Source organism: Musca autumnalis, unplaced genomic scaffold, assembly GCF_047663935.1.
Source record: "Musca autumnalis isolate F117 unplaced genomic scaffold, ASM4766393v1 scaffold_2, whole genome shotgun sequence".
Taxonomy (NCBI): Eukaryota; Metazoa; Arthropoda; class Insecta; order Diptera; family Muscidae; genus Musca; species Musca autumnalis.
The window spans coordinates 184327614-184345376 of NW_027411755.1; the positions used below are offsets into that span (position 1 = coordinate 184327614).

A 17763-nucleotide genomic window follows, 5' to 3' on the forward strand; every position below is an offset into this window, starting at 1 on the left:
CATCTTCTCTCTTTGGCCCTTTTTTCTCTATGTCTCAACAGCCAATACGAATTTAAGTAACTTGAAACCTTGGATGAAATATTTATCTGCCGTTTTGAAATATTGGAGGAAGCCGGTTCTTTTTGAGGTATCTAAACGCACGGTAACTGAAGGTGTCTTTTTTAGAAATACTTATAAGGTCGGTTTTTATTAAAAAAAAAAAAGATCGTTATTTTTACAAGTCACCAGTTTGTACTCTCAACATCAGCTGTTTTTTTGTACAGCATTCGTTTTGTTCTTGGTTTAATCCACAGTTTGAAGGACTCTTGCCTTTTATGTTGGATCTTGCCCTGGAGTAAAACTGGAGTTTTTTGTTTGAAAATAACCTGGCCACGTGAATCTTCGAATCGCCACCTTTTTTATCTCAATATTTCGGGGGTCGTTTCACTTTTTGCAGTGCACAAAAATTTTATAAATTACAAGAATGGCAACCCTACCACAGATTGAGAGACTGAGATGTTATCTAAACTTTTCTGTTGTGTGCGACAGAGAGAGGGAGAGAGTTTGAAAAAGAAAGTACACATGGCGCGGAGACGATTGGTGGCCTTGCCCGTTGTTATTGTTGTTATTCGTCATGCATATGTTGTTTTGTTTATTTTGTTCTATTGTTGTTGTTCTATGGTGTGAGTATCTATGAGAGTACGTATCTGGCACTGGCGCACACACACAGATACACACATACATACTCTCACTACATTTCATGTGTGTTCTAGCACGTTCACCATTCGTATAAATACCGGCAACATAGCCAAGAAAGAACAACATTTCACCAACAGCTTTCAAAGCGGTTAGTTGTCTAAAAAGCTACAAAGTTTTTTTTTTCAAAAGTTGGAAGGAAAAATACACCAGACAAGAGTTTTTCAATTCTCTTAGAAAAGAAGATAACCAAAGTGAAATTTTCGGAAAAAACAAAACAAGTGTTTTTAAACAAATTGAAGAAATAAAGTTTAAAAACAAGTGATTTTTATTAAATTAAAAAAATATAATTAAACAAAGCAAAAAATTCTTCACCAAGTGAAAGAAAAATTAATAACAAAGAAAATAAGTGTTTTAATTTGAGTTTGAGCAAAACATAACAAACAACTAGTCACCATGTCTGCTTCACCTACTGCCCGTCAAGCCATGCATGTCCCCCACAAAACCAAGACCATCAAAATTTCGGATCCCATCCAAATGCCAGAAGTTTATTCTTCGACACCTGGCGGAACCTTGTATTCGACAACACCTGGTGGTAAGTTTCCTTGAAGAAGAAGATTTTTAAAAGTGAATGAAGAGTAGAAAGAGAACAGTGTAGTGTGTGTCTGAGGTCAGTGTTTTCGTTTTGTGAGGCAAACATAGATTTTAAAAGAAAATCCTAGAAAACTGTGGAAAGCTAAAAAAAAACAAAATAGTGGAAATAGTATCAGAAGAAAATTGAAGATGAAAACTTTAAGTGAAATGAAACCCTAATGGTAATTCGGCTGATAAGTATCGGTCTTTTCATAAAATGTGGGGATAAATTAACAAATAGGAGGAAATAGGTGAATATTCAAAGAAAATGTAGTTTACATGGACTGAAAAGTAGCTATCGGGTTTCAAATAAAATGAATTAAAAAAAAGTAAATTAAAAGATAAAACATACATTTAAAATCCCAAATATCGGAGCTAAAAATTTCAAAGAAAAATGTTGAAAACGTTTTACAAAGAACACAGTTAAAAAAAAAATTAAAGACTATTAAAAAAAATAGTAAAAATCAAATTATTCCAACAATTTCCAACATGAATGTGATGACTGACATCAAACAAAAATTAAAAAAATTTGGAATTAGAAAATTCAGAATATAAAAAAATAAGTGAATTAAAAAATGTCCAAAGAAAGTAAAATTTGTCAAAAAAATTAAGACATTTTTTTAGACATTATTGGGACATAATGTTTCCATGACCGAAAATAAGTGTGATTCATCATGAATTATTTGGACACTTAATTTGTTATTACTTTGGGGATAGCCACCCACAAATAACTTTAATGACTTATTTTCCTTATCAACATTTCTTGGCAATGCTTATCATTGGTGATTAGAAGTCATTAGGAAGATAAAATTGGACAAGGCCATTGGTTTCCCGAAAGAAATATAAATCATATCTGCATTATAAAGATAAAACAACTGCGTTGTAGGAAATACTAAATTGGCCTGCACAAAAAAATTTAAAGGAATTTTTAATAGGTATTTCTTTTTTCAATTTTTCTTTCTGGGATCTACTGCCAAAACTAAACAATTAAAAATGTTTAATTTTATATTTTTAGTTTTCAAAAATTTCATTTTTTACATATTCAAGCCAATCAAATTCTTTTAGCAATTTCTAAAATGTCCATAATATATTTTTAATAAAAAAATCATGACCTCCGCCAGACACATAAAATCCTTACAAAATTTTCAAGATTCCCAACAATTTTACTAATTTTTTTCTTTATTTCTCCTCTCTTACAGGTACCCGTTTGATTTATGAACGTGCTTTCTTGAAAAATCTCAGACAATCACCCTTGAGTCAATCACCACCTGCCAATATTCCCACCTGCCTGCTCAAGGGTACACCACGTACACCATTCCGTAAATGTGTACCACCACCAACAGATTTGGTCAAGAAGACAGAGTCACTGAAGATTGAGGATCAAGAACAATTCCAATTGGAATTGTAAACATGCACCTCTCTCTCTCTCTCTCTCTCTCTCTCATATACACACACCAAATTACCTGAAAGAATCCCTGCCAAAAACATTATCATCACCCGGAATGTTTGATTTAAACATCGAATACAACAAAACAAGGGATCCATAAAAACAAAAAACTAAGCCCAGAGAGCTTTAAGTAAAGAAAACTAATTAAACAAATTTAATAGATTTACTACTTAAATAACAACTATGTGGACAAGAAGAGAACGAACATTTGTACTTCGCTAAAAATTCCAAGCCAATTCAAAAACTAATGCTGCCTGGCAGGAAAGCCAACTAGAATAGCATTTGCACCGGCACTTATTACCAAGAAAATCCTCTTTTATAGAATCCATCTCATGATAATAAGTACTAGTGTAAACCTACTCTATGGACGAGCCTTTGCAGTTTCAAGCAAAATTTCCTTAACAACAAATAGTTCTTAAATTTCTCCTAATTTTTGGTAGTTATAATCCCACACACACACCATCACCAAGCCTCATTTAGTTATAGTCAACTTTTTTTATTTTCTTAATTTTTATTTTATAATTTCTTTTGTTATATACCTCCTATTTCAGTCATATTGACTGGACCCTTTAAACCCACAATTCAAGAAATATCATATCATTGTATTAAAAAAATGTATTTTTTCATAATTTTTTGTTTAATTTTTTGAAATTTTGTTGTAAAAATTTTAATTTTTTGTCAAAAGTTTTTCATTTCTATTTTTTTGAAATTGTAATAGAAAAAAATAGCTTCATCATTATCTGTGTCATGTTATAGCTTTAAGTATAATTTTTTTTTATAAAAAATACTAGAAAAAAAAGCAAAAAAAAAATAATAATGAAAATATAAATATAAAAAATATTTATTTAAAAAATATATATATATGTATAGTGTTTCATTTGAATATGTTGAGAAACATTCCTGCAACTATGGGGTAACCAGTTGAGCGAACTTCCAAACTCCTTCTTAAAGGAATCCAGAAAGTTTTGCAACAGGGAAATGCTTAATTAATTGTTTCAAACAAAAATATTATCGATTTCTTGTTGGTGGAGATAAGTTCTATGATGTCTCTGTATGAACAGATCAGGCGAGATTTTAGTTGTCAACTTTCCTCATCTTCCTAGAAAAGATGTTATTGACTTCACAGATTGTCTAAAGGTAAGGTCACATTAGGCAAATATTTGCTCCATCGACCGATAGTGCGCGCTCACTGGGAGCAAATGAGTGTAAATAATGCATTGAAATGTATGCTTAGTTGCCCTCAGTAAGCGAACATATATATGTAGCTATAGCTCCCATATAGCGGTACCACCCGATTTAAGTATTTTTAGGATTCTATCTTCATTTTTAGGCCGAATGGGATGTAATTTGGCATTTGGGGTTCCCAATGGTACAGAAACTTCCTCACCAAAAATGTTGGACATAGGTCAAGGTTTTGGTATAGCCTCCATATAACGGAGGCGTGGATTTTTTAAGAATATTTTTCAAGCCTTTGATAGAGGCGTGGAGTTTTTAAGAATATTTTTTCAAGCCTCTGATAGAGGCGTGGATTTTTTAAGAATATTTTTTGAAGCCTCTGATAGAGGCGTGGATTTTTTAAGAATATTTTTTGAAGCCTCTGATAGAGGCGTGGATTTTTTAAGAATATTTCTTCAAGCCTATGATAGAGGCGTGGATTTTCTAAGAATATTTCTTCAAGCCTCTGACAGAGGCGTGGATTTTTTAAGAATATTTTTTGAAGCCTCTGATAGAGGCGTGGATTTTTTAAGAATATTTCTTCAAGCCTCTGATAGAGGCGTGGATTTTCTAAGAATATTTCTTCAAGCCTCTGACAGAGGCGTGGATTTTTTAAGAATATTTGTTCAAGCCTTTGATAGAGGCGTGGATTTTTTAAGAATATTTTTTCAAGCCTTTGATAGAGGCGTGGATTTTTTAAGAATATTTTTTCAAGCCTTTGATAGAGGCGTGGATTTTTTAAGAATATTTGTTCAAGCCTTTGATAGAGGCGTGGATTTTTTAAGAATATTTGTTCAAGCCCCTGATAGAGGCGTGGATTTTTTAAGAATATTTTTTTCAAGCCTCTGATAGCGGCGTGGATTTTTTAAGAATATGTTTTCAAGCCTCTGATAGAGGCGTGAATTTTTCAAGAATATTTTTTCAAGCCTCTGATAGAGGCGTGGATTTTTTAAGAATATTTTTTCAAGCCTTTGATAGAGGCGTGGATTTTTTAAGAATATTTTTTCAAGCCTTTGATAGAGGCGTGGATTTTTTAAGAATATTTTTTCAAGCCTCTGATAGAGGCGTGGATTTTTTAAGAATATTTTTTCAAGCCTTTGATAGAGGCGTGGATTTTTTAAGAATATTTTTTCAAGCCTTTGATAGAGGCGTGGATTTTTTAAGAATATTTTTTCAAGCCTTTGATAGAGGCGTGGATTTTTTTAAGAATATTTTTTCAAGCCTCTGATAGAGGCGTGGATTTTTTAAGAATATTTTTTCATGTCTCTGATAGAGGCGTGGATTTTTTAAGAATATTTTTTCAAGCCTTTGATAGAGGCGTGGATTTTTTAAAAATATTTTTTCAAGCCTTTGATAGAGGCGTGGATTTTTTAAGAATATTTTTTCAAGCCTTTGATAGAGGCGTGGATTTTTTAAAAATATTTTTTCAAGCCTTTGATAGTGGCGTGGATTTTTTAAGAATATTTTTTCAAGCCTTTGATAGAGGCGTGGATTTTTTAAGAATATTTTTTCAAGCCTCTGATAGAGGCGTGGATTTTTTAAGAATATTTTTTCAAGCCTTTGATAGAGGCGTGGATTTTTTAAGAATATTTTTTCAAGCCTTTGATAGAGGCGTGGATTTTTTTAAGAATATTTTTTCAAGCCTCTGATAGAGGCGTGGATTTTTTAAGAATATTTTTTTCATGTCTCTGATAGAGGCGTGGATTTTTTAAGAATATTTTTTCAAGCCTTTGATAGAGGCGTGGATTTTTTAAAAATATTTTTTCAAGCCTTTGATAGAGGCGTGGATTTTTTAAGAATATTTTTTCAAGCCTTTGATAGAGGCGTGGATTTTTTAAAAATATTTTTTCAAGCCTTTGATAGTGGCGTGGATTTTTTAAGAATATTTTTTCAAGCCTTTGATAGAGGCGTGGATTTTTTAAGAATATTTTTTCAAGCCTTTGATAGAGGCGTGGATTTTTTAAGAATATTTTTTCAAGCCTCTGATAGAGGCGTGGATTTTTTAAGAATATTTTTTCAAGCCTTTGATAGAGGCGTGGATTTTTTAAGAATATTTTTTCAAGCCTCTGATAGAGGCGTGGATTTTTTAAGAATATTTTTTCAAGCCTTTGATAGAGGCGTGGATTATTTAAGAATATTTTTTCAAGCCTTTGATAGAGGCGTGGATTTTTTTAAGAATATTTTTTCAAGCCTCTGATAGAGGCGTGGATTTTTTAAGAATATTTTTTCATGTCTCTGATAGAGGCGTGGATTTTTTAAGAATATTTTTTCAAGCCTTTGATAGAGGCGTGGATTTTTTAAAAATATTTTTTCAAGCCTTTGATAGTGGCGTGGATTTTTTAAGAATATTTTTTCAAGCCTTTGATAGAGGCGTGGATTTTTTAAGAATATTTTTTCAAGCCTTTGATAGAGGCGTGGATTTTTTAAGAATATTTTTTCAAGCCTTTGATAGAGGCGTGGATTTTTTAAGAATATTTGTTCAAGCCTTTGATAGAGGCGTGGATTTTTTAAGAATATTTGTTCAAGCCCCTGATAGAGGCGTGGATTTTTTAAGAATATTTTTTTCAAGCCTCTGATAGCGGCGTGGATTTTTTAAGAATATGTTTTCAAGCCTCTGATAGAGGCGTGGATTTTTCAAGAATATTTTTTCAAGCCTCTGATAGAGGCGTGGATTTTTTAAGAATATTTTTTCAAGCCTTTGATAGAGGCGTGGATTTTTTAAGAATATTTTTTCAAGCCTTTGATAGAGGCGTGGATTTTTTAAGAATATTTTTTCAAGCCTTTGATAGAGGCGTGGATTTTTTAAGAATATTTTTTCAAGCCTTTGATAGAGGCGTGGATTTTTTAAGAGTATTTTTTTTAAGCCTCTGATAGAGGCGTGGATTTTTTAAGAATATTTTTTCAAGCCTTTGATAGAGGCGTGGATTTTTTAAGAATATTTTTTCAAGCCTTTGATAGAGGCGTGGATTTTTTTAAGAATATTTTTTCAAGCCTCTGATAGAGACGTGGATTTTTTAAGAATATTTTTTCATGTCTCTGATAGAGGCGTGGATTTTTTAAGAATATTTTTTCAAGCCTTTGATAGAGGCGTGGATTTTTTAAAAATATTTTTTCAAGCCTTTGATAGTGGCGTGGATTTTTTAAGAATATTTTTTCAAGCCTTTGATAGAGGCGTGGATTTTTTAAGAATATTTTTTCAAGCCTTTGATAGAGGCGTGGATTTTTTAAGAATATTTTTTCAAGCCTTTGATAGAGGCGTGGATTTTTTAAGAATATTTTTTCAAGCCTTTGATAGAGGCGTGGATTTTTTAAGAATATTTTTTCAAGCCTTTGATAGAGGCGTGGATTTTTTAAGAATATTTTTTCAAGCCTTTGATACAGGCGTGGATTTTTAAGAATCTTTTTTCAAGCCTTTCATAGATGCGTGGATTTTTTAAGAATATTTTTTCAAGCCTTTGATAGAGGCGTGGATTTTTTAAGAATATTTTTTCAAGCCTTTGATACAGGCGTGGATTTTTAAGAATCTTTTTTCAAGCCTTTCATAGAGGCGTGGATTTTTTAAGAATATTTTTTCAAACCTCAAATAGAGGCGTGGATTTTTTAAGAATATTTTTTCAAACCTCAAATAGAGGCGTGGATTTTTTAAGAATATTTTTTCAAGCCTTTGATAGAGGCGTGGATTTTTTAAGAATATTTTTTCAAACCTCAAATAGAGGCGTGGATTTTTTAAGAATATTTTTTCAAACCTCAAATAGAGGCGTGGATTTTTTAAGAATATTTTTTCAAACCTCAAATAGAGGCGTGGATTTTTTAAGAATATTTTTTCAAACCTCAAATAGAGGCGTGGATTTTTTAAGAATCTTTTTTCAAGCCTCTGATAGAGGCGTGGATTTTTTAAGAATCTTTTTTCAAGCCTCTGATAGAGGCGTGGATTTTTTAAGAATATTTGTCAAGCCTCTGATAGAGGCGTGGAATTTTTAAGAATATTTTTTCAAGCCTCTGATAGAGGCGTGGATTTTTTAAGAATATTTTTTCAAGCCTCTGATAGAGGCGTGGATTTTTTAAGAACATTTTTTAAGCCTCTGATAGAGGCGTGGATTTTTTAAGAATATTTTTTCAAGCCCCTGATAGAGGCGTGGATTTTTTAAGAATATTTTTTCAAACCTCTGATAGATGCGTGTATTTTTTAAGAATATTTGTTCAAGCCTTTGATAGAGGCGTGGATTTTTTAAGAATATTTTTTCAAGCCTTTGATAGAGGCGTAGATTTTTTAAGAATATTTTTTCAAGCCTCTGATAGAGGCGTGGATTTTTTAAGAATATTTTTTCAAGCCTCTGATAGAGGCGTGGATTTTTTAAGAATATTTTTTCAAGCCTCTGATAGAGGCGTGGATTTTTTAAGAATATTTTTTCAAGCCTCTGATAGAGGCGTGGATTTTTTAAGAATATTTTTTCAAGCCTCTGATAGAGGCGTGGATTTTTTAAGAATATTTTTTCAAGCCTCTGATAGAGGCGTGGATTTTTTAAGAATATTTTTTCAAGCCTCTGATAGAGGCGTGGATTTTTTAAGAATATTTTTTCAAGCCTCTGATAGAGGCGTGGATTTTTTAAGAATATTTTTTCAAGCCTCTGATAGAGGCGTGGATTTTTTAAGAATATTTTTTCAAGCCTCTGATAGAGGCGTGGATTTTTTAAGAATATTTTTTCAAGCCTCTGATAGAGGCGTGGATTTTTTAAGAATATTTTTTCAAGCCTCTGATAGAGGCGTGGATTTTTTAAGAATATTTTTTCAAGCCTCTGATAGAGGCGTGGATTTTTTAAGAATATTTTTTCAAGCCTTTGATAGAGGCGTGGATTTTTTAAAAATATTTTTTCAAGCCTTTGATAGTGGCGTGGATTTTTTAAGAATATTTTTTCAAGCCTTTGATAGAGGCGTGGATTTTTTAAGAATATTTTTTCAAGCCTTTGATAGTGGCGTGGATTTTTTAAGAATATTTTTTCAAGCCTTTGATAGAGGCGTGGATTTTTTAAGAATATTTTTTCAAGCCTTTGATACAGGCGTGGATTTTTTAAGAATATTTTTTCAAGCCTTTGATAGAGGCGTGGATTTTTTAAGAATATTTTTTCAAACCTCAAATAGAGGCGTGGATTTTTTAAGAATATTTTTTCAAACCTCAAATAGAGGCGTGGATTTTTTAAGAATATTTTTTCAAACCTCAAATAGAGGCGTGGATTTTTTAAGAATATTTTTTCAAACCTCAAATAGAGGCGTGGATTTTTTAAGAATATTTTTTCAAACCTCAAATAGAGGCGTGGATTTTTTAAGAATATTTTTTCAAACCTCAAATAGAGGCGTGGATTTTTTAAGAATATTTTTTCAAACCTCAAATAGAGGCGTGGATTTTTTAAGAATATTTTTTCAAGCCTTTGATAGAGGCGTGGATTTTTTAAGAATATTTTTTCAAACCTCAAATAGAGGCGTGGATTTTTTAAGAATCTTTTTTCAAGCCTCTGATAGAGGCGTGGATTTTTTAAGAATCTTTTTTCAAGCCTCTGATAGAGGCGTGGATTTTTTAAGAATATTTTTCAAGCCTCTGATAGAGGCGTGGATTTTTTAAGAATATTTTTTCAAGCCTCTGATAGAGGCGTGGATTTTTTAAGAATATTTTTTCAAGCCTCTGATAGAGGCGTGGATTTTTTAAGAATATTTTTTCAAGCCTCTGATAGAGGCGTGGATTTTTTAAGAATATTTTTTCAAGCCTCTGATAGAGGCGTGGATTTTTTAAGAATATTTTTTCAAGCCTCTGATAGAGGCGTGGATTTTTTAAGAATATTTTTTCAAGCCTCTGATAGAGGCGTGGATTTTTTAAGAATATTTTTTCAAGCCTCTGATAGAGGCGTGGATTTTTTAAGAATATTTTTTCAAGCCTCTGATAGAGGCGTGGATTTTTTAAGAATATTTTTTCAAGCCTCTGATAGAGGCGTGGATTTTTTAAGAATATTTTTTCAAGCCTCTGATAGAGGCGTGGATTTTTTAAGAATATTTTTTCAAGCCTCTGATAGAGGCGTGGATTTTTTAAGAATATTTTTTCAAGCCTCTGATAGAGGCGTGGATTTTTTAAGAATATTTTTTCAAGCCTCTGATAGATGCGTGGATTTTTTAAGAATATTTTTTCAAGCCTCTGATAGAGGCGTGGATTTTTTAAGAATATTTTTTCAAGCCTCTGATAGAGGCGTGGATTTTTTAAGAATATTTTTTCAAGCCTCTGATAGAGGCGTGGATTTTTTAAGAATATTTTTTCAAGCCTCTGATAGAGGCGTGGATTTTTTAAGAATATTTTTTCAAGCCTCTGATAGAGGCGTGGATTTTTTAAGAATATTTTTTCAAGCCTCTGATAGAGGCGTGGATTTTTTAAGAATATTTTTTCAAGCCTCTGATAGAGGCGTGGATTTTTTAAGAATATTTTTTCAAGCCTCTGATAGAGGCGTGGATTTTTTAAGAATATTTTTTCAAGCCTCTAATAGAGGCGTGGATTTTTTAAGAATATTTTTTCAAGCCTCTGATAGAGGCGTGGATTTTTTAAGAATTTTTGTTGAAGCCTCTGATAGAGGCGTGGATTTTTTAAGAATTTTTGTTGAAGCCTCTGATAGAGGCGTGGATTTTTTAAGAATTTTTGTTGAAGCCTCTGATAGAGGCGTGGATTTTTTAAGAATTTTTGTTGAAGCCTCTGATAGAGGCGTGGATTTTTTAAGAATTTTTGTTGAAGCCTCTGATAGAGGCGTGGATTTTTTAAGAATTTTTGTTGAAGCCTCTGATAGAGGCGTCGATTTTTTAAGAATTTTTGTTGAAGCCTCTGATAGAGGCGTGGATTTTTTAAGAATTTTTGTTGAAGCCTCTGATAGAGGCGTGGATTTTTTAAGAATTTTTGTTGAAGCCTCTGATAGAGGCGTGGATTTTTTAAGAATTTTTGTTGAAGCCTCTGATATAGGCGTGGATTTTTTAAGAATTTTTGTTGAAGCCTCTGATAGAGGCGTGGATTTTTTAAGAATTTTTGTTGAAGCCTCTGATAGAGGCGTGGATTTTTTAAGAATTTTTGTTGAAGCCTCTGATAGAGGCGTGGATTTTTTAAGAATTTTTGTTGAAGCCTCTGATAGAGGCGTGGATTTTTTAAGAATTTTTGTTGAAGCCTCTGATAGAGGCGTGGATTTTTTAAGAATTTTTGTTGAAGCCTCTGATAGAGGCGTGGATTTTTTAAGAATTTTTGTTGAAGCCTCTGATAGAGGCGTGGATTTTTTAAGAATTTTTGTTGAAGCCTCTGATAGAGGCGTGGATTTTTTAAGAATTTTTGTTGAAGCCTCTGATAGAGGCGTGGATTTTTTAAGAATTTTTGTTGAAGCCTCTGATAGAGGCGTGGATTTTTTAAGAATTTTTGTTGAAGCCTCTGATAGAGGCGTCGATTTTTTAAGAATTTTTGTTGAAGCCTCTGATAGAGGCGTGGATTTTTTAAGAATTTTTGTTGAAGCCTCTGATAGAGGCGTGGATTTTTTAAGAATTTTTGTTGAAGCCTCTGATAGAGGCGTGGATTTTTTAAGAATTTTTGTTGAAGCCTCTGATATAGGCGTGGATTTTTTAAGAATTTTTGTTGAAGCCTCTGATAGAGGCGTGGATTTTTTAAGAATTTTTGTTGAAGCCTCTGATAGAGGCGTGGATTTTTTAAGAATTTTTGTTGAAGCCTCTGATAGAGGCGTGGATTTTTTAAGAATTTTTGTTGAAGCCTCTGATAGAGGCGTGGATTTTTTAAGAATTTTTGTTGAAGCCTCTGATAGAGGCGTGGATTTTTTAAGAATTTTTGTTGAAGCCTCTGATAGAGGCGTCGATTTTTTAAGAATTTTTGTTGAAGCCTCTGATAGAGGCGTGGATTTTTTAAGAATTTTTGTTGAAGCCTCTGATAGAGGCGTGGATTTTTTAAGAATTTTTGTTGAAGCCTCTGATAGAGGCGTGGATTTTTTAAGAATTTTTGTTGAAGCCTCTGATATAGGCGTGGATTTTTTAAGAATTTTTGTTGAAGCCTCTGATAGAGGCGTGGATTTTTTAAGAATATTTTTTCAAGCCTCTGATAGAGGCGTGGATTTTTTAAGAATATTTTTTCAAGCCTCTGATAGAGGCGTGGATTTTTTATAAATATTTTTTCAAGCCTCTGATAGAGGCGTGGATTTTTTAAGAATATTTTTTCAAGCCTCTGATAGAGGCGTGGATTTTTTAAGAATATTTTTTCAAGCCTCTGATAGAGGCGTGGATTTTTTAAGAATATTTTTTCAAGCCTCTGATAGAGGCGTGGATTTTTTAAGAATATTTTTTCAAGCCTCTGATAGAGGCGTGGATTTTTTAAGAATATTTTTTCAAGCCTCTGATAGAGGCGTGGATTTTTTAAGAATATTTTTTCAAGCCTCTGATAGAGGCGTGGATTTTTTAAGAATTTTTGTTGAAGCCTCTGATAGAGGCGTGGATTTTTTAAGAATATTTTTTCAAGCCTCTGATAGAGGCGTGGATTTTTTAAGAATATTTTTTCAAGCCTCTAATAGAGGCGTGGATTTTTTAAGAATATTTTTTCAAGCCTCTGATAGAGGCGTGGATTTTTTAAGAATTTTTGTTGAAGCCTCTGATAGAGGCGTGGATTTTTTAAGAATTTTTGTTGAAGCCTCTGATAGAGGCGTGGATTTTTTAAGAATTTTTGTTGAAGCCTCTGATAGAGGCGTGGATTTTTTAAGAATTTTTGTTGAAGCCTCTGATAGAGGCGTGGATTTTTTAAGAATTTTTGTTGAAGCCTCTGATAGAGGCGTCGATTTTTTAAGAATTTTTGTTGAAGCCTCTGATAGAGGCGTGGATTTTTTAAGAATTTTTGTTGAAGCCTCTGATAGAGGCGTGGATTTTTTAAGAATTTTTGTTGAAGCCTCTGATAGAGGCGTGGATTTTTTAAGAATTTTTGTTGAAGCCTCTGATATAGGCGTGGATTTTTTAAGAATTTTTGTTGAAGCCTCTGATAGAGGCGTGGATTTTTTAAGAATTTTTGTTGAAGCCTCTGATAGAGGCGTGGATTTTTTAAGAATTTTTGTTGAAGCCTCTGATAGAGGCGTGGATTTTTTAAGAATTTTTGTTGAAGCCTCTGATAGAGGCGTGGATTTTTTAAGAATTTTTGTTGAAGCCTCTGATAGAGGCGTGGATTTTTTAAGAATTTTTGTTGAAGCCTCTGATAGAGGCGTGGATTTTTTAAGAATTTTTGTTGAAGCCTCTGATAGAGGCGTGGATTTTTTAAGAATTTTTGTTGAAGCCTCTGATAGAGGCGTGGATTTTTTAAGAATTTTTGTTGAAGCCTCTGATAGAGGCGTGGATTTTTTAAGAATTTTTGTTGAAGCCTCTGATAGAGGCGTGGATTTTTTAAGAATTTTTGTTGAAGCCTCTGATAGAGGCGTGGATTTTTTAAGAATTTTTGTTGAAGCCTCTGATAGAGGCGTGGATTTTTTAAGAATTTTTGTTGAAGCCTCTGATAGAGGCGTGGATTTTTTAAGAATTTTTGTTGAAGCCTCTGATAGAGGCGTGGATTTTTTAAGAATTTTTGTTGAAGCCTCTGATAGAGGCGTGGATTTTTTAAGAATTTTTGTTGAAGCCTCTGATAGAGGCGTGGATTTTTTAAGAATTTTTGTTGAAGCCTCTGATAGAGGCGTGGATTTTTTAAGAATTTTTGTTGAAGCCTCTGATAGAGGCGTGGATTTTTTAAGAATTTTTGTTGAAGCCTCTGATAGAGGCGTGGATTTTTTAAGAATTTTTGTTGAAGCCTCTGATAGAGGCGTGGATTTTTTAAGAATTTTTGTTGAAGCCTCTGATAGAGGCGTGGATTTTTTAAGAATTTTTGTTGAAGCCTCTGATAGAGGCGTGGATTTTTTAAGAATTTTTGTTGAAGCCTCTGATAGAGGCGTGGATTTTTTAAGAATTTTTGTTGAAGCCTCTGATAGAGGCGTGGATTTTTTAAGAATTTTTGTTGAAGCCTCTGATAGAGGCGTGGATTTTTTAAGAATTTTTGTTGAAGCCTCTGATAGAGGCGTGGATTTTTTAAGAATTTTTGTTGAAGCCTCTGATAGAGGCGTGGATTTTTTAAGAATTTTTGTTGAAGCCTCTGATAGAGGCGTGGATTTTTTAAGAATTTTTGTTGAAGCCTCTGATAGAGGCGTGGATTTTTTAAGAATTTTTGTTGAAGCCTCTGATAGAGGCGTGGATTTTTTAAGAATTTTTGTTGAAGCCTCTGATAGAGGCGTGGATTTTTTAAGAATTTTTGTTGAAGCCTCTGATAGAGGCGTGGATTTTTTAAGAATTTTTGTTGAAGCCTCTGATAGAGGCGTGGATTTTTTAAGAATTTTTGTTGAAGCCTCTGATAGAGGCGTGGATTTTTTAAGAATTTTTGTTGAAGCCTCTGATAGAGGCGTGGATTTTTTAAGAATTTTTGTTGAAGCCTCTGATAGAGGCGTGGATTTTTTAAGAATTTTTGTTGAAGCCTCTGATAGAGGCGTGGATTTTTTAAGAATTTTTGTTGAAGCCTCTGATAGAGGCGTGGATTTTTTAAGAATTTTTGTTGAAGCCTCTGATAGAGGCGTGGATTTTTTAAGAATTTTTGTTGAAGCCTCTGATAGAGGCGTGGATTTTTTAAGAATTTTTGTTGAAGCCTCTGATAGAGGCGTGGATTTTTTAAGAATTTTTGTTGAAGCCTCTGATAGAGGCGTGGATTTTTTAAGAATTTTTGTTGAAGCCTCTGATAGAGGCGTGGATTTTTTAAGAATTTTTGTTGAAGCCTCTGATAGAGGCGTGGATTTTTTAAGAATTTTTGTTGAAGCCTCTGATAGAGGCGTGGATTTTTTAAGAATTTTTGTTGAAGCCTCTGATAGAGGCGTGGATTTTTTAAGAATTTTTGTTGAAGCCTCTGATAGAGGCGTGGATTTTTTAAGAATTTTTGTTGAAGCCTCTGATAGAGGCGTGGATTTTTTAAGAATTTTTGTTGAAGCCTCTGATAGAGGCGTGGATTTTTTAAGAATTTTTGTTGAAGCCTCTGATAGAGGCGTGGATTTTTTAAGAATTTTTGTTGAAGCCTCTGATAGAGGCGTGGATTTTTTAAGAATTTTTGTTGAAGCCTCTGATAGAGGCGTGGATTTTTTAAGAATTTTTGTTGAAGCCTCTGATAGAGGCGTGGATTTTTTAAGAATTTTTGTTGAAGCCTCTGATAGAGGCGTGGATTTTTTAAGAATTTTTGTTGAAGCCTCTGATAGAGGCGTGGATTTTTTAAGAATTTTTGTTGAAGCCTCTGATAGAGGCGTGGATTTTTTAAGAATTTTTGTTGAAGCCTCTGATAGAGGCGTGGATTTTTTAAGAATTTTTGTTGAAGCCTCTGATAGAGGCGTGGATTTTTTAAGAATTTTTGTTGAAGCCTCTGATAGAGGCGTGGATTTTTTAAGAATTTTTGTTGAAGCCTCTGATAGAGGCGTGGATTTTTTAAGAATTTTTGTTGAAGCCTCTGATAGAGGCGTGGATTTTTTAAGAATTTTTGTTGAAGCCTCTGATAGAGGCGTGGATTTTTTAAGAATTTTTGTTGAAGCCTCTGATAGAGGCGTGGATTTTTTAAGAATTTTTGTTGAAGCCTCTGATAGAGGCGTGGATTTTTTAAGAATTTTTGTTGAAGCCTCTGATAGAGGCGTGGATTTTTTAAGAATTTTTGTTGAAGCCTCTGATAGAGGCGTGGATTTTTTAAGAATTTTTGTTGAAGCCTCTGATAGAGGCGTGGATTTTTTAAGAATTTTTGTTGAAGCCTCTGATAGAGGCGTGGATTTTTTAAGAATTTTTGTTGAAGCCTCTGATAGAGGCGTGGATTTTTTAAGAATTTTTGTTGAAGCCTCTGATAGAGGCGTGGATTTTTTAAGAATTTTTGTTGAAGCCTCTGATAGAGGCGTGGATTTTTTAAGAATTTTTGTTGAAGCCTCTGATAGAGGCGTGGATTTTTTAAGAATTTTTGTTGAAGCCTCTGATAGAGGCGTGGATTTTTTAAGAATTTTTGTTGAAGCCTCTGATAGAGGCGTGGATTTTTTAAGAATTTTTGTTGAAGCCTCTGATAGAGGCGTGGATTTTTTAAGAATTTTTGTTGAAGCCTCTGATAGAGGCGTGGATTTTTTAAGAATTTTTGTTGAAGCCTCTGATAGAGGCGTGGATTTTTTAAGAATTTTTGTTGAAGCCTCTGATAGAGGCGTGGATTTTTTAAGAATTTTTGTTGAAGCCTCTGATAGAGGCGTGGATTTTTTAAGAATTTTTGTTGAAGCCTCTGATAGAGGCGTGGATTTTTTAAGAATTTTTGTTGAAGCCTCTGATAGAGGCGTGGATTTTTTAAGAATTTTTGTTGAAGCCTCTGATAGAGGCGTGGATTTTTTAGGAATTTTTGTTGAAGCCTCTGATAGAGGCGTGGATTTTTTAAGAATTTTTGTTGAAGCCTCTGATAGAGGCGTGGATTTTTTAAGAATTTTTGTTGAAGCCTCTGATAGAGGCGTGGATTTTTTAAGAATTTTTGTTGAAGCCTCTGATAGAGGCGTGGATTTTTTAAGAATTTTTGTTGAAGCCTCTGATAGAGGCGTGGATTTTTTAAGAATTTTTGTTGAAGCCTCTGATATAGGCGTTTAATAAATGGATTGGATTTTTTAAGAATATTTTTCAAGTCTCTGATAGAGGCGTGGATTTTTTAAGAATTTTTTCTCAAGCCTCTAATAAATGGGTTGAATTTTCTAAGAATATGTTTTTAGCCTCTGATAGAGGCTTGGATTTTTTAAGAATATTTTTTCAAGCCTCTAATAAATGCGTGGATTTTTTAAGGAAAATTTTTTCAAGCCTCTAATAAATCCGTTGATTATTTTAAGAATATCTTTTCAAGCCTCTAATAAATGCGTGGATTTTTTTAAGAATATTTATTAAGCCTCTGATAGAGGAAATGCCCTTCGAGTTATGTACGGTCGAATTCAAAAGAAAGAACCCGAAATAAACAGAACCACGTTTGTTTTGTTGTGACAGAAATTAAAATAAATAAATGGCCTTGTTGTCGAATGTCGGAATCCAAGGCAAAGATATTTCTTCCGAAAAAAAGTATTTGAATGATTGAAGAAATCGCACAAAAATGCCGGTAAACAACACTTTTTTTGATAACAATTTTGCTAAAAAAATTTTGTTAAGAAAAAGATCAAAAAAATATTGATTTTATTTTTGAAGAGACAGACACCAATTGTTTCATTCAAAAAACATTTTGTTTCTTAATATTTTGTTTTGATTTCACTTAAGTCCTCTTTTAATTATTTTTTTCAACCGATCTTCCAGATCTGCACTTCATATCACAAATGATGAAATTTTCGAAATTTTCAGAAATGTTTAATCGTTTTCAAAAAAAAAAAATAACAAACACAAGAATTATTTTCTACTGCATGTGTTCGTTCAACACCGGCATCTAGGAGCTGTTTTAAACAAATAACCCAGCGCATTTTTAGTTTGTTATAATTTTGTTAAAGAATTTTATTTTTTAAAAAAGAGTGCGCAATATAAGAATTGTGTACACGTTGGCCGTTAGCGCCGACTTTTGTTTTGTTCTTTTTTCTTCTTCGCATTAAAAAAAAAATACAAAACAAAAGTATTCTCTCTTTATTTTTGAGATGCCATTGTTTAGCAATGGAAAGAGTATATCACCACCATTCGTATAAATACCGGCCACATAGCCAAGAAAA

At 33.0% G+C, this 17763-nt stretch overlaps 1 protein-coding gene across 1 annotated transcript; it reads left to right on the forward strand.

Annotated features, from left to right (window-relative positions):
- The first annotated feature begins 732 nt into the window (after positions 1–732).
- LOC141394997 (eukaryotic translation initiation factor 4E-binding protein-like) lies at positions 733–2763 on the forward strand. Its single transcript, XM_073970277.1, has 2 exons — positions 733–1270; positions 2508–2763. Exons 1-2 carry the CDS (start codon positions 1132–1134, stop codon positions 2714–2716), a joined length of 348 nt encoding a protein of 115 aa, XP_073826378.1. The 5' UTR covers positions 733–1131; the 3' UTR covers positions 2717–2763.
- Positions 2764–17763: the final 15000 nt, after the last annotated feature.